The sequence below is a fragment of the Coregonus lavaretus genome, assembly GCF_964263955.1.
Source record: "Coregonus lavaretus genome assembly, contig: HAP1_SCAFFOLD_154, whole genome shotgun sequence".
Classification (NCBI taxonomy): domain Eukaryota; kingdom Metazoa; phylum Chordata; class Actinopteri; order Salmoniformes; family Salmonidae; genus Coregonus; species Coregonus lavaretus.
The window spans coordinates 287,956-304,458 of NW_028160661.1; the positions used below are offsets into that span (position 1 = coordinate 287,956).

At 51.6% G+C, this 16,503-nt stretch overlaps 1 protein-coding gene across 1 annotated transcript in view; it reads left to right on the forward strand.

Annotated features, from left to right (window-relative positions):
* The first annotated feature begins 1,149 nt into the window (after nt 1-1,149).
* LOC311121588 (kelch domain-containing protein 3-like) overlaps nt 1,150-16,503 on the forward strand; it is a 119,106-nt gene continuing 103,752 nt past the window's right edge. The window contains exons 1-2 of the mRNA XM_084196048.1: nt 1,150-1,208; nt 15,014-15,307. Coding sequence (XP_084052174.1) covers nt 15,154-15,307 — 154 coding nt within the window. The 5' untranslated portion in view covers nt 1,150-1,208; nt 15,014-15,153. The remainder of the gene's footprint in view (nt 1,209-15,013; nt 15,308-16,503) is intronic.

Here is a 16,503-nt window from a genome sequence, read left to right on the forward strand (position 1 = left end):
GTGGGTGGAGCTGATGGCCATACTGTTGGCCTTGCAGTGGGTGGAGCTGATGGCCATACTGTTGGCCTTGCAGTGGGTGGAGCTGATGGCCATACTGTTGGCCTTGCAGTGGGTGGAGCTGATGGCCATACTGTTGGCCTTGCAGTGGGCGGAGCTGATGGCCATACTGTTGGCCTTGCAGTGGGTGGAGCTGATGGCCATACTGTTGGCCTTGCAGTGGGTGGAGCTGATGGCCATACTGTTGGCCTTGCAGTGGGTGGAGCTGGTGGCCATACTGTTGGCCTTGCAGTGGGTGGAGGAAGTTAAGTCAGACAGAGTAGTTATTTGTTCTGATTCATGTGCAGTGTTAATGAGTCTCCAGTCCTTTAGCTCACGTAGCAGACAAGAGGTGTTACAAACCCATGGCAGGATTAGACAGATTTGGTATACAGATAAGATTTACTTGGGTCCCAGCCCATGTGGGGGTGGAGGGGAACGAGGCTGTTGATGTACTGGCTAAACAAGCACTTAGTAGTGGGGATGTTGATGTTGTAGTTTCAATGAGCAAGGCAGAGGGAAAACTACTGATATGGACAGTGATGGTGCAGAGATGGCAGGAGCAGTGGAATAGAGATACTAAGGGAAGGCATTTATTTCAAGTACAGAGGAAAGTCAGGGAGGGGAGGACGGCAGGAAGGGACAGAAGAGAGGAGGCTATTTTTACAAGATTATGGGTGGGACACAGCCAGTTGAATAAGACCTTAAATGTGATAGGAAAGCATAAAACAGGAAAGTGTGATTATGTAATTTGTAAGTCGCTCTGGATAAGAGCATATGCTAAATGACGTAAATGTAAATGTATTGCCAGGAAACAGAGACCGTGGAGCATGTATTGCTACAGTGTGGGCAGTATCAGAGGGAAAGAGAGATGATGAGATCTAGTGTGAGGGAGAAGGGGATACAGGAAATTAGTTTAAAGACTATATTGAGTAGAACGTCATTATATATAGTTTCAAATATTTTGTTATATTTTTTAAGAGCAACGGGGCTGGCAGATAGGATTTAGTTTCTCCCTGTATCTGGCCCACACTCCAGTGCAGTAGGTGGCGGTAATGCGCCATAACGTTGGATGCCGATAAACCCCATTGAAGAGGAAGAAGAGGTCTGACACAGTAAACATTACGTCACGAGGGCCGAGAAGGGTATTGATCCACCGTCTAGCTTCCAAGGTAACGTCGGTTAGCAATCTAACGTTAGCAAATATATTTTTTTTTGTGTAAACCCAGAGTGACACCTTTCATTAATACACGAATATCTTACTAACCTTTGCAAGTTGGTGATTGCAATTGTTTAATAGATGTGGGTCGTTAGCTGCCAAGTTTGATAGCTAGCTAGCATATCACCTTTTGGATAGCTGACTTGCTAACTAGCTAATAGATGACGTTAGCTAACCACCAAGCAGCTAACGTTAATTTACAAATGGCCAACGTTGGATATCTGCAAAACGTTAGCTAACATCCAAAGTAGTTTTTTTGTTTTGGTCACGTTCAATGTTGTCTACTAACGTTATCCCAACTAACGTTAGATAAATTAGCTAGCTAGCTGGTTTGCTAAACTAGCTGGCTGGGTAGCTAGCGTAGCTACTTTGCTAAACTAGCTAACGCAATCTGGCTTCTCTGATATGAGGACGGTGTATTGCTAGCTAGCTGCTTGCTACGATAGTTGGCTGGCTAGAGGTAGCTAAGTTAGCTAGCAATCGCATAGTTGACACCTTTTCTTACTAACGTTAGTCGTCAAAGAAACTGTGGACATTATTATTCCGAAGCTGTGTGGACATTATTTAATCCATCAAACCTAACTGTCTGGTTTGCTACTCTAGCCAGAGGTTGGTAGCAGTAGTGATATTTGTCAGACGGCAACAGATCATTGCTAGCTAGCTACCTAGCCAAGTTAGCGAGCTACTTTGACACTTCCACAAACTTTTAATTAGCTAGAGAAACTCAGATCTCAGCTAGCAGCTAGCTGGCTAGATCATATATTTGTCTCAGGCTTGCTAGGTAAGGAACCATTAGATTCTGAAGTCAGTAGCTAGCAGTGTTTTAGCATGTGTCCTGTGGTAGGGGCCTTTCTCCATGATGTGTCATCTGGAAATAGAAGGGTGTTGCATTATTAGTCTTCTGAGGGTTTATTTATAAGAGCTATTGAAGGTCACTGGTTGAGAGAGGACCAGAGGACAGGACATGGTTGGGTCCTAAATGGCACCCTATTCCCAAATACTTCATAGAGCTCTGGTCAACAGTAGTGCTCTATATAGTGGAGAGTGACACTTGGGACGCACCCCAGGGGATATATTTTTAGGGCTGGTGATGGGGTGTTTTGGCAGTGTACCTGGTAGTTATGCACAACTAGCTAGCTCTAGAGATGGCCACGTCCTGCAGAGGAGAAGGACAGGGGTGGGGTATGTTTTTAGGACTGGGGACTTTGTTTGGCAGTGTACTTGGTAGTTATGTATACCTAGCTAGCTCTAGACAGATGGGCTAACTAGATCTACATTGAATACCTTTCCAGGCCAGACCTAGGCTAAAGCCTTTTCAGTCAGAGTTAACCTTTACTTCTTGTTATGACCAATGTACTTAGTTTTTGCATGATAGGCCTATATCTACAGAGTAGGAAAGTGGAAGTTAGATGGGTCTCCCATCCCTCCCCTCTGCCAGTCAGTTGAATCGATGCTTCTGTCTACTTTCTGATGTCTCAGTGTGCTTTCAGATGGATTGTGGGGACTCAGAGGTTGCTCTGTCTCTCTCACTCAGAGGTTGCTCTGTCTCTCTCACCCAGAGGTTGCTCTGTCTCTCTCTCTCACCCAGAGGTTGCTCTGTCTCTCTCTCTCACCCAGAGGTTGCTCTGTCTCTCTCACCCAGAGGTTGCTCTGTCTCTCTCTCTCACCCAGAGGTTGCTCTGTCTCTCTCTCTCACCCAGAGGTTGCTCTGTCTCTCTCTCTCACCCAGAGGTTGCTCTGTCTCTCTCACCCAGAGGTTGCTCTGTCTCTCTCACCCAGAGGTTGCTCTGTCTCTCTCACCCAGAGGTTGCTCTGTCTCTCTCTCACCCAGAGGTTGCTCTGTCTCTCTCACCCAGAGGTTGCTCTGTCTCTCTCTCTCACCCAGAGGTTGCTCTGTCTCTCTCTCTCACCCAGAGGTTGCTCTGTCTCTCTCTCTCACCCAGAGGTTGCTCTGTCTCTCTCTCTCACCCAGAGGTTGCTCTGTCTCTCTCTCTCACCCAGAGGTTTCTCTGTCTCTCTCTCTCACCCAGAGGTTGCTCTGTCTCTCTCTCTCACCCAGAGGTTGCTCTGTCTCTCTCACCCAGAGGTTGCTCTGTCTCTCTCTCTCACCCAGAGGTTGCTCTGTCTCTCTCACCCAGAGGTTGCTCTGTCTCTCTCACCCAGAGGTTGCTCTGTCTCTCTCACCCAGAGGTTGCTCTGTCTCTCTCACCCAGAGGTTGCTCTGTCTCTCTCACCCAGAGGTTGCTCTGTCTCTCTCACCCAGAGGTTGCTCTGTCTCTCTCACCCAGAGGTTGCTCTGTCTCTCTCACCCAGAGGTTGCTCTGTCTCTCTCACCCAGAGGTTGCTCTGTCTCTCTCACCCAGAGGTTGCTCTGTCTCTCTCTCTCACCCAGAGGTTGCTCTGTCTCTCTCTCTCACCCAGAGGTTGCTCTGTCTCTCTCTCTCACCCAGAGGTTGCTCTGTCTCTCTCTCTCACCCAGAGGTTGCTCTGTCTCTCTCTCTCACCCAGAGGTTGCTCTGTCTCTCTCTCTCACCCAGAGGTTGCTCTGTCTCTCTCACCCAGAGGTTGCTCTGTCTCTCTCTCTCAGAGGTTGCTCTGTCTCTCCCACCCAGAGGTTGCTCTGTCTCTCTCTCTCACCCAGAGGTTGCTCTCTCTCTCACCCAGAGGTTGCTCTGTCTCTCTCTCTCACCCAGAGGTTGCTCTCTCTCTCACCCAGAGGTTGCTCTGTCTCTCACCCAGAGGTTGCTCTGTCTCTCACCCAGAGGTTGCTCTGTCTCTCTCACCCAGAGGTTGCTCTGTCTCTCTCACCCAGAGGTTGCTCTCTCTCTCTCACCCAGAGGTTGCTCTCTCTCTCTCACCCAGAGGTTGCTCTGTCTCTCTCTCTCACCCAGAGGTTGCTCTGTCTCTCTCTCTCACCCAGAGGTTGCTCTGTCTCTCTCTCTCACCCAGAGGTTGCTCTGTCTCTCTCTCTCACCCAGAGGTTGCTCTGTCTCTCTCTCTCACCCAGAGGTTGCTCTGTCTCTCTCTCTCACCCAGAGGTTGCTCTGTCTCTCTCTCTCACCCAGAGGTTGCTCTGTCTCTCTCACCCAGAGGTTGCTCTGTCTCTCTCACCCAGAGGTTGCTCTGTCTCTCTCACCCAGAGGTTGCTCTGTCTCTCTCACCCAGAGGTTGCTCTGTCTCTCTCACCCAGAGGTTGCTCTGTCTCTCTCAACCAGAGGTTGCTCTGTCTCTCTCACCCAGAGGTTGCTCTGTCTGTCTCTCTCACCCAGAGGTTGCTCTGTCTCTCTCACCCAGAGGTTGCTCTGTCTCTCTCACCCAGAGGTTGCTCTGTCTCTCTCACCCAGAGGTTGCTCTGTCTCTCCCACCCAGAGGTTGCTCTGTCTCTCTCACCCAGAGGTTGCTCTGTCTCTCTCTCTCACCCAGAGGTTGCTCTGTCTCTCTCTCTCACCCAGAGGTTGCTCTGTCTGTCTCTCTCACCCAGAGGTTGCTCTGTCTCTCTCACCCAGAGGTTGCTCTGTCTCTCTCACCCAGAGGTTGCTCTGTCTCTCTCACCCAGAGGTTGCTCTGTCTCTCTCACCCAGAGGTTGCTCTGTCTCTCTCTCTCACCCAGAGGTTGCTCTGTCTCTCTCTCTCACCCAGAGGTTGCTCTGTCTCTCTCTCTCACCCAGAGGTTGCTCTGTCTCTCTCTCTCACCCAGAGGTTGCTCTGTCTCTCTCTCTCACCCAGAGGTTGCTCTGTCTCTCTCTCTCACCCAGAGGTTGCTCTGTCTCTCTCTCTCACCCAGAGGTTGCTCTGTCTCTCTCTCTCACCCAGAGGTTGCTCTGTCTCTCTCTCTCACCCAGAGGTTGCTCTGTCTCTCTCACCCAGAGGTTGCTCTGTCTCTCTCTCTCACCCAGAGGTTGCTCTGTCTCTCTCTCTCACCCAGAGGTTGCTCTGTCTCTCTCTCTCACCCAGAGGTTGCTCTGTCTCTCTCTCTCACCCAGAGGTTGCTCTGTCTCTCTCTCTCACCCAGAGGTTGCTCTGTCTGTCTCTCTCACCCAGAGGTTGCTCTGTCTCTCTCTCTCACCCAGAGGTTGCTCTGCCTCTCTCTCTCACCCAGAGGTTGCTCTGCCTCTCTCTCTCACCCAGAGGTTGCTCTGTCTCTCTCACCCAGAGGTTGCTCTGTCTCTCTCACCCAGAGGTTGCTCTGTCTCTCTCTCTCACCCAGAGGTTGCTCTGTCTCTCTCTCTCACCCAGAGGTTGCTCTGTCTCTCTCTCTCACCCAGAGGTTGCTCTGTCTCTCTCTCTCACCCAGAGGTTGCTCTGTCTCTCTCTCTCACCCAGAGGTTGCTCTGTCTCTCTCTCTCACCCAGAGGTTGCTCTGTCTCTCTCACCCAGAGGTTGCTCTGTCTCTCTCTCTCACCCAGAGGTTGCTCTGTCTCTCTCTCTCACCCAGAGGTTGCTCTGTCTCTCTCTCTCACCCAGAGGTTGCTCTGTCTCTCTCTCTCACCCAGAGGTTGCTCTGTCTCTCTCTCTCACCCAGAGGTTGCTCTGTCTCTCTCTCTCACCCAGAGGTTGCTCTGTCTCTCTCACCCAGAGGTTGCTCTGTCTGTCTCTCTCACCCAGAGGTTGCTCTCTCTCTCTCACCCAGAGGTTGCTCTGTCTCTCTCTCTCACCCAGAGGTTGCTCTGTCTGTCTCTCTCACCCAGAGGTTGCTCTCTCTCTCTCACCCAGAGGTTGCTCTCTCTCTCTCACCCAGAGGTTGCTCTGTCTCTCTCACCCAGAGGTTGCTCTGTCTCTCTCACCCAGAGGTTGCTCTGTCTCTCTCACCCAGAGGTTGCTCTGTCTCTCTCACCCAGAGGTTGCTCTGTCTCTCTCACCCAGAGGTTGCTCTGTCTCTCTCACCCAGAGGTTGCTCTGTCTCTCCCACCCAGAGGTTGCTCTGTCTCTCTCACCCAGTGAGTAGTGAGGACATCCACAGATTGGCTATCAAATTCCCTGGAAGGCTATGTCTCCTACACCCACTCACTCTCCATTATCCCATACTGCCATTGCCAGTTAGCTAATTTTAGCTAAAAGTTTAGCATCACCATTTAACACAACATAGCTAGCTAGCTACTCCACCGACTCTCCACAGCTAATAGGCATCTGCTTCATTCAAAAACGAATCCGTTGTGATTTAATTATAATGTTGCTAGTTAACTAGTTGTGGCCATCCTGGTTAGTATCAACAAGGGCTTACTACAAATTCTAGCTTGCTAGCAGCAACATTACCGCTGCTTGCTAGTTAGTTTACATTAGCTTCAACAGGCACAAGCCAAACAAGCTACTGCCACCTTGTGGCCTGGAGTATTTAAACAAGGCAAACGCGTAATGAAACACGTCTTGACTTCTTGGCGTAATGAAACACGTCTTGACTTCTTGGCGTAATGAAACACGTCTTGACTTCTTGGCGTAATGAAACACGTCTTGACTTGTTGGCGTAATGAAACGCACGTCTTGACTTGTTGGCGTAATGAAACGCACATCTTGACCAGGCTCAATCTGAACTACAGTCTGCCTTCATTGTATTACACATACTTTTAGATGTGTGTGAATTGTTAGATACTTCTGCACTGTTGGAGCTAGGAACACAAGCATTTTGCTACACCCGCAATAACATCTGCTAAATATGTGTATGTGACCAAAAAAATTTGAATTGATTTCAATGTGAATTTCAGAAATGTCATTCCTCTGCTGGAGGTTTAAAACACAAAAGGGGACATATTTGCATATATTATGGTCTTGTGAAGGCTGGCTGAATTCTGGCAAAGGGATTGTTCTTTTATCTCAGCATGTCTACAGATTTTCCCTTCTCCCTGTTTTTGTTTGTTTGGAAATGTTGACACTGGAGACTTATCTGAAGTAACTGTGTAACCAAGCATTTATAGCGCTAAGTAATGCATTGTCATTAATTTGAATCTTGGTTATCCTCCCATAATGTGAAGTTATGGATCACTAGATTGATTTATTACAAGATTAAGGGTATACTGCGCAATAATGGATGCCTTATATGGAATACGGTACAACTAAAGAAGTCTGTGTTGAAAACATGCCCACGTCATGGGAGATACAGTGCCGCTTGAATTTTTCCACATTTTGTTACGTTCCAGCCTTATTCTAAAATGGATAAAATAAAATCCTCAGCAATCTACACACATAATGATGAAGTGAAAACTGGTTTTTAGAAATGTTTGCAAATTTATAAAAAAAAACTAAACAGAAATACCTTATTTACATAAGTATTCAGACCCTTTGCTATGAGACTCGAAATTGAGCTCAGGTGCATCCTGTTTCCATTGATCATCCTTGATGTTTCTAAAACTTGATAGGAGTCCACCTGTGGTAAATTCAATTGATTGGACATAATTTGGAAGGTACACACCTGTCTATATAAGGTCCCACAGTTAACAGTGCATGTCAGAGCAAAAACCAAGCCATGAGGTCGAAGGAATTGTCCGTAGAGCTCCGAGACAGGATTGTGACGAGGCACAGATCTGGGGATGGGTACCAAAAATTGTCTGCAGCATTGAAGGTACCCAAGAACACAGTGGCCTCCATCATTCTTAAATGGAAGAAGTTTGGAACCACCAAGACTCTTCCTAGAGCTGGCTGCCCTGCCAAACTGAGCAATCAGGGGAGAAGGGCCTTGGTCAGGGAGGTGACCATGAACCCGATGGTCACTCTGACAGAGCTCCAGAGTTCCTCTGTGGAGATGGGAGAACCTTCCAGAAGGACAACCATCTCTGCAGCACTCCACCAATCAGGCCTTCATGGCAGAGTGGCCAGACGGAAGCCACTCCTCAGTAAAAGGCACATGACAGCCCGCTTGGAGTTTGCCAAAAGGCACCTAAAGACTCTCAGACAATGAGAAACAAGATGATCTGGTCTGATGAAACCAAGATTGAACTCTTAGCCTGAATGCCAAGCATCACGTCTGGAGGAAACCTGGCACCATCCCTACGGTGAAGCATGGTGGTGGCAGCATCATGCTGTGGGGATGTTTTTCAGCGGCAGGGACTGGGTGACTAGTCAGGATCGAGGCAAAGATGAACGGAGCAAAGTACAGAGAGATTGTTGATGAACACCTGCTCCAGAGCGCTCAGTACCTCAGACTGGGGCGAAGGTTCACCTTCCAACAGGACAACGACCCTAAGCACACAGCCAAGACAACACAGGAGTGGCTTTGGGACAAGTCTCTGAATGTCCTTGAGTTGCCCAGCCAGAGCTCGGACTTGAACCCGATCGAACATCTCTGGAGAGACCTGAAAATAGCTGTGCAGCGACGCTCCCCATCTAACCCGACAGAGCTTGAAATGATCTGCAGAGAAGAATGGGAGAAACTCCCCAAATACAGGTGTGCCAAGCTTGTAGCGTCATACCCAAGAAGACTCAAGGCTGTACTCACTGACAAAGATGCTTCAGCAAAGTATTGAGTAAAGAGTCTGAATACTTATGTAAATGTGATATTTAAGTCTTTAATTTTTAATCTTATTAAAATGTATTAACTTTGTCATTATGGGGTATTGTGTGTAGATTGAAGGGAGGAAAAAACAATGTAATACATTTTAGAATAAGGCTGTAACGTAACAAAATGTGGAGTCAAGGGGTCTTAATACTTTCCATTCAGGCAATCAAAAGTCTCTATTTTTTTCAAGAGTTTTTCAAGAGTTGTTCATTTGTTAGGCTATCGGTTCAAGGTGCAACACAATATTTATTATTGAATTGCCTTTGATCTAATTCAGTCTTATTAATCACTTACACATATTTAATAATAATCTCTTACCTAGCTTGATGACTGCGGTCATTTTTGCTGACTTTCTGTTCTAAATAGAGACTACGTATTGGATTGTGTAAAAATGCAGTAAATTAGCTTAACCTCCCGAGTGGCTAGCTGTGGCACTAGAGATCCTGGTTCGAATCCAGGCTCTGTCGTAGCCGGCCGCGACCGGGAGACCCATGGGGCGGCGCACAATTGGCCCAGCGTTGTCCAGGGTAGGGGAGGGAATGGCCAGCAGGGATGTAGCTCAGTTGGTAGAGCATGGCGTTTGCAACGCCAGGGTTGTGGGTTCAAATCAAATCAAATGTTATTGGTCACATGCGCCGAATACAACAGGTGCAGACATTACAGTGAAATGCTTACTTACAGCCCTTAACCAACAGTGCATTTATTTTTAACAAAAAAAGTAAAAATAAAACAACAACAAAAAAAGTGTTGAGAAAAAAAAGAGCAGAAGTAAAATAAAGTGACAGTAGGGAGGCTATATATACAGGGGGGTACCGTTGCAGAGTCAATGTGCGGGGGCACCGGCTAGTTGAGGTAATATGTACATGTGGGTAGAGTTAAAGTGACTATGCATAAATAATTAACAGAGTAGCAGCAGCGTAAAAAGGATGGGGTGGGGGGGCAGTGCAAATAGTCCGGGTAGCCATGATTAGCTGTTCAGGAGTCTTATGGCTTGGGGGTAGAAGCTGTTGAGAAGTCTTTTGGACCTAGACTTGGCACTCCGGTACCGCTTGCCGTGCGGTAGCAGAGAGAACAGTCTATGACTAGGGTGGCTGGAGTCTTTGACAATTTTGAGGGCCTTCCTCTGACACCGCCTGGTATAGAGGTCCTGGATGGCAGGAAGCTTGGCCCCAGTGATGTACTGGGCCGTACGCACTACCCTCTGTAGTGCCTTGCGGTCGGAGGCCAAGCAGTTGCCATACCAGGCGGTGATGCAACCAGTCAGGATGCTCTCGATGGTGCAGCTGTAGAATTTTTTGAGGATCTGAGGACCCATGCCAAATCTTTTCAGTCTCTGCCTCCCTACCCCTAACCCTAACCCTGTCCCTGCCTCCCTACCCATAACCCTAACCCTGTCCCTGCCTCCCTACCCCTAACCCTAACCATGTCCCTGTCCCTGCCTCCCTTGAGGGGGAATAGGCTTTGTCGTGCCCTCTTCACGACTGTCTTGGTGTGTTTGGACCATGATAGTTCGTTGGTGATGTGGACACCAAGGAACTTGAAGCTCTCAACCTGTTCCACTACAGCCCCGTCGATGAGAATGGGGGCGTGCTCAGTCCTCTTTTTTTTCCTGTAGTCCACAATCATCTCCTTTGTCTTGGTCACGTTGAGGGAGAGGTTGTTGTCCTGGCACCACACGGCCAGGTCTCTGACCTCCTCCCTATAGGCTGTCTCATCATTGTCGGTGATCAGGCCTACCACTGTTGTGTCATCGGCAAACTTAATGATGGTGTTGGAGTCGTGCCTGGCCATGCAGTCATGGGTGAACAGAGAGTACAGGAGGGGACTGAGCACGCACCCCTGAGGGGCCCCCGTGTTGAGGATCAGTGTGGCAGATGTGTTGTTACCTACCCTTACCACCTGGGGGCGGCCCGTCAGGAAGTCCAGGATCCAGTTGCAGAGGGAGGTGTTTAGTCCCAGGATCCTTAGCTTAGTGATGAGCTTAGAGGGCACTATGGTGTTGAATGCTGAGCTGTAGTCAATGAATAGCATTCTCAGGGTTAGGGTTAGGGGTAGGGAGGCAGGGTTAGTGTTAGGGGTAGGGAGGCAGGGTTAGGGGTAGGGGGACAGGGTTAGGGGTAGGGAGGCAGGGACAGGGTTAGGGGTAGGGAGGCAGGGACAGGGTTAGGGGTAGGGAGGCAGGGACAGGGTTAGGGGTAGGGAGGCAGGGACAGGGTTAGGGGTAGGGAGGCAGGGACAGGGTTAGGGGTAGGGAGGCAGGAACAGGGTTAGGGGTAGGGAGGCAGGGACAGGGTTAGGGGTAGGGAGGCAGGAACAGGGTTAGGGGTAGGGAGGCAGGGACAGGGTTAGGGGTAGGGAGGCAGGAACAGGGTTAGGGGTAGGGAGGCAGGGACAGGGTTAGGGGTAGGGAGGCAGGGACAGGGTTAGGGGTAGGGAGGCAGGGACAGGGTTAGGGGTAGGGAGGCAGGGACAGGGTTAGGGGTAGGGAGGCAGGGACAGGGTTAGGGGTAGGGAGGCAGGGACAGGGTTAGGGGTAGGGAGGCAGGGACAGGGTTAGGGGTAGGGAGGCAGGGACAGGGTTAGGGGTAGGGAGGCAGGGACAGGGTTAGGGGTAGGGAGGCAGGGACAGGGTTAGGGGTAGGGAGGCAGGGACAGGGTTAGGGGTAGGGAGGCAGGGACAGGGTTAGGGGTAGGGAGGCAGGGACAGGGACATGGTTAGGGTTAGGGGTAGGGAGGCAGGGACAGGGTTAGGGTTATGGGTAGGGAGGCAGGGACAGGGTTAGGGTTAGGGGTAGGGAGGCAGGGTTAGGGTTAGGGGTAGGGAGGCCATCGTACAGGGAAGTAAAGGGGAAATGTGGGTTTAGAGGCCCAACCAGTGACCACCTTCTAGCAGAGGCCCAACCAGTGACCACCTCCTAGCAGAGGCCCAACCAGTGACCACCTCCTAGCAGAGGCCCAACCAGTGACCACCTCCTAGCAGAGGCCCAACCAGTGACCACCTCCTAGCAGAGGTCCAACCAGTGACCACCTTCTAGCAGAGGCCCAACCAGTGACCACCTCCTAGCAGAGGCCCAACCAGTGACCACCTCCTAGTAGAGACCCAACCAGTGACCACCTCCTAGTAGAGGCCCAACCAGTGATCACCTTCTAGTAGAGGCCCAACCAGTGACCACCTCCTAGCAGAGGCCCAACCAGTGACCACCTCCTAGTAGAGGCCCAACCAGTGACCACCTCCTAGCAGAGGCCCAACCAGTGACCACCTCCTAGGGAGGCAGGGACAGGGTTAGGGGTAGGGAGGCAGGGACAGGGTTAGGGGTAGGGAGGCAGGGACAGGGTTAGGGGTAGGGAGGCAGGGACAGGGTTAGGGGTAGGGAGGCAGGGACAGGGTTAGGGGTAGGGAGGCAGGGACAGGGTTAGGGGTAGGGAGGCAGGAACAGGGTTAGGGGTAGGGAGGCAGGGACAGGGTTAGGGGTAGGGAGGCAGGAACAGGGTTAGGGGTAGGGAGGCAGGGACAGGGTTAGGGGTAGGGAGGCAGGAACAGGGTTAGGGGTAGGGAGGCAGGGACAGGGTTAGGGGTAGGGAGGCAGGGACAGGGTTAGGGGTAGGGAGGCAGGGACAGGGTTAGGGGTAGGGAGGCAGGGACAGGGTTAGGGGTAGGGAGGCAGGGACAGGGTTAGGGGTAGGGAGGCAGGGACAGGGACATGGTTAGGGTTAGGGGTAGGGAGGCAGGGACAGGGTTAGGGTTATGGGTAGGGAGGCAGGGACAGGGTTAGGGTTAGGGGTAGGGAGGCAGGGTTAGGGTTAGGGGTAGGGAGGCCATCGTACAGGGAAGTAAAGGGGAAATGTGGGTTTAGAGGCCCAACCAGTGACCACCTTCTAGCAGAGGCCCAACCAGTGACCACCTCCTAGCAGAGGCCCAACCAGTGACCACCTCCTAGGAGAGGCCCAACCAGTGACCACCTCCTAGCAGAGGCCCAACCAGTGACCACCTTCTAGCAGAGGTCCAACCAGTGACCACCTTCTAGCAGAGGCCCAACCAGTGACCACCTCCTAGCAGAGGCCCAACCAGTGACCACCTCCTAGTAGAGACCCAACCAGTGACCACCTCCTAGTAGAGGCCCAACCAGTGATCACCTTCTAGCAGAGGCCCAACCAGTGATCACCTCCTAGCAGAGGCCCAACCAGTGACCACCTCCTAGTAGAGGTCCAACCAGTGACCACCTCCTAGTAGAGGCCCAACCAGTGACCACCTCCTAGTAGAGGCCCAACCAGTGACCACCACCTAGTAGAGGCCCAACCAGTGACCACCTCCTAGTAGAGACCCAACCAGTGACCACCTCCTAGTAGAGGCCCAACCAGTGACCACCTTCTAGTAGAGGCCCAACCAGTGACCACCTCCTAGTAGAGACCCAACCAGTGACCACCTCCTAAAATACCCTCCTAGTAGAGGCCCAACCAGTGACCACCTCCTAGTAGAGACCCAACCAGTGACCACCTCCTAGTAGAGGCCCAACCAGTGACCACCTCCTAGTAGAGGCCCAACCAGTGACCACCTCCTAGTAGAGGCCCAACCAGTGACCACCTCCTAGTAGAGACCCAACCAGTGACCATCTCCTAGTAGAGGCCCAACCAGTGACCACCTTCTAGTAGAGGCCCAACCAGTGACCACCTCCTAGCAGAGGCCCAACCAGTGACCACCTCCTAGTAGAGGCCCAACCAGTGACCACCTCCTAGCAGAGGCCCAACCAGTGACCACCTCCTAGCAGAGGCCCAACCAGTGACCACCTCCTAGCAGAGGCCCAACCAGTGACCACCTCCTAGCAGAGGCCCAACCAGTGACCACCTCCTAGTAGAGGTCCAACCAGTGACCACCTCCTAGCAGAGGCCCAACCAGTGACCACCTCCTAGTAGAGGCCCAACCAGTGACCACCTCCTAGCAGAGGCCCAACCAGTGACCACCTCCTAGTAGAGGCCCAACCAGTGACCACCTCCTAGCAGAGGCCCAACCAGTGACCACCTCCTAGCAGAGGCCCAACCAGTGACCACCTCCTAGTAGAGGCCCAACCAGTGACCACCTCCTAGCAGAGGCCCAACCAGTGACCACCTCCTAGTAGAGGCCCAACCAGTGACCACCTCCTAGCAGAGGCCCAACCAGTGACCACCTCCTAGTAGAGACCCAACCAGTGACCACCTCCTAAAATACCCTCCTAGTAGAGGCCCAACCAGTGACCACCTCCTAGTAGAGACCCAACCAGTGACCACCTCCTAGTAGAGGCCCAACCAGTGACCACCTCCTAGTAGAGGCCCAACCAGTGACCACCTCCTAGTAGAGGCCCAACCAGTGACCACCTCCTAGTAGAGACCCAACCAGTGACCATCTCCTAGTAGAGGCCCAACCAGTGACCACCTTCTAGTAGAGGCCCAACCAGTGACCACCTCCTAGCAGAGGCCCAACCAGTGACCACCTCCTAGTAGAGGCCCAACCAGTGACCACCTCCTAGCAGAGGCCCAACCAGTGACCACCTCCTAGCAGAGGCCCAACCAGTGACCACCTCCTAGCAGAGGCCCAACCAGTGACCACCTCCTAGCAGAGGCCCAACCAGTGACCACCTCCTAGCAGAGGCCCAACCAGTGACCACCTCCTAGTAGAGGTCCAACCAGTGACCACCTCCTAGCAGAGGCCCAACCAGTGACCACCTCCTAGTAGAGGCCCAACCAGTGACCACCTCCTAGCAGAGGCCCAACCAGTGACCACCTCCTAGTAGAGGCCCAACCAGTGACCACCTCCTAGCAGAGGCCCAACCAGTGACCACCTCCTAGTAGAGGTCCAACCAGTGACCACCTCCTAGTAGAGGCCCAACCAGTGACCACCTCCTAGCAGAGGCCCAACCAGTGACCACCTCCTAGCAGGGATAACACAGGGGCCTGAGGAGCTGTCAACAACAGAACAGAGATGAACCCCAGAGAACAGTCTTCATACCTCCTTCTCAGTCTTCTTTATCTCCACTCAGAGCTAATGATTTAACCCTAACCCTAACCCTAACCTCAGAGAACAGTCTTCATACCTCCTTCTCAGTCTTCTTTATCTCCACTCAGAGCTAATGATTTTTCAACATACTCACACCTACAATGGTGCTTTACTTGCAATGGCTGCGATATGGCTATTTGACCTTCCTTAGTTGAATGCATTGACTGTAAATCGTTCTGGATTAGAGGGTGATGGTGTAGGGACGGCTGTAACATCTAACCTCTCTCTCTCTGTCTTCCCCCAGCTCTGGGTAGGTAATGTCTGTTTGAGGGTGGATGGTGTGCCAGCAGAACACAGGGTGATGGTGTAGCACTGGGTGACAGGCTGCCAGGGAGCGGAGTTGAGCGGTGAAGTGCTAGCTGAGTGGGAGCGGCAGGGCGTGGGATGTTGCGCTGGACGACCCACCTGGACGGAGGGCCGCGGAGGGTAAACCATGCTGCTGTCTCCGTGGGACACAAGGTGTTCTCCTTCGGAGGGTACTGCTCTGGAGAGGACTACGAGACGCTGAGACAGATAGACGTACATGTCTTCAACACAGGTAGGTTACTGTTATAGACAAAAACAGTCCATCTTTATATAGACCTCGATTATTAATGATATGACTATCTAGGCTTAGCTACATTAGTTATAGGTATGTCCCATGCATGCTCGTCTTTCCCTAAATTACCTTCAGTTTTCTCAACTTCAAATGGCAAGTCCTTTGATATTGTAGGCTAACCACTTTCATCTTAAGATCTGTCATTTTACCATTTGATGTCATGGTGACATGATCTGTCTATCATTATAAAATGGTGTAGTTCTTCAGATGAGTGTGGAATAAATGAAGTCAATCTGGAAGAGCAGAGCCTGAGCTGCCGTAGGGGCAGAGCCTGAGCTGCCGTAGGGGCAGAGCCTGAGCTGCCGTAGGGGCAGAGCCTGAGCTGCCGTAGGGGCAGAGCCTGAGCTGCCGTAGGGGCAGAGCCTGAGCTGCCGTAGGGGCAGAGCCTGAGCTGCCTGTCGTAGGGGCAGAGCCTGAGCTGCCTGTCGTAGGGGCAGAGCCTGAGCTGCCTGTCGTAGGGGCAGAGCCTGAGCTGCCTGTCGTAGGGGCGGAGCCTGAGCTGCCTGTCGTAGGGGCGGAGCCTGAGCTGCCTGTCGTAGGGGCGGAGCCTGAGCTGCCTGTCGTAGGGGCGGAGCCTGAGCTGCCTGTCGTAGGGGCGGAGCCTGAGCTGCCGTAGGGGCGGAGCCTGAGCTGCCGTAGGGGCGGAGCCTGAGCTGCCGTAGGGGCGGGGCCTGAGCTGCCGTAGGGGCGGAGCCTGAGCTGCCGTAGGGGCGGAGCCTGAGCTGCCGTAGGGGCAGTAGCGTATACAACAGTGTCATCTGCATACAGATGAAAGTTAGTTTTGTATAGATGGACCAATGCTGTTAATATGAATAGTGAAAAGAACAGGACCAAGAATAGAACCCTGTGGGACTCCTTGTGTTATGTCTAGAAATCCTGATTTAACGCCATCAGTAAATACACACTGTGTTCTGTCTTTTAAATCATTCTCAGCTACAAGCAGCCAGATCTAAGCCAATCACAGAGAGTTGCTGAAAAGTAAGGTGTGATCCACAGTGTCGAATGCCTTGGACAGGTCAATGAAGAGGGCAGCACAGTGTTTCTTCGTATCTAAACCATTTACGACATTTAAAACCATAGAAGTAGCAGAGATGGTACTGTGACCTGGTCTGAACCCTGACTGTTTTACATTCAGA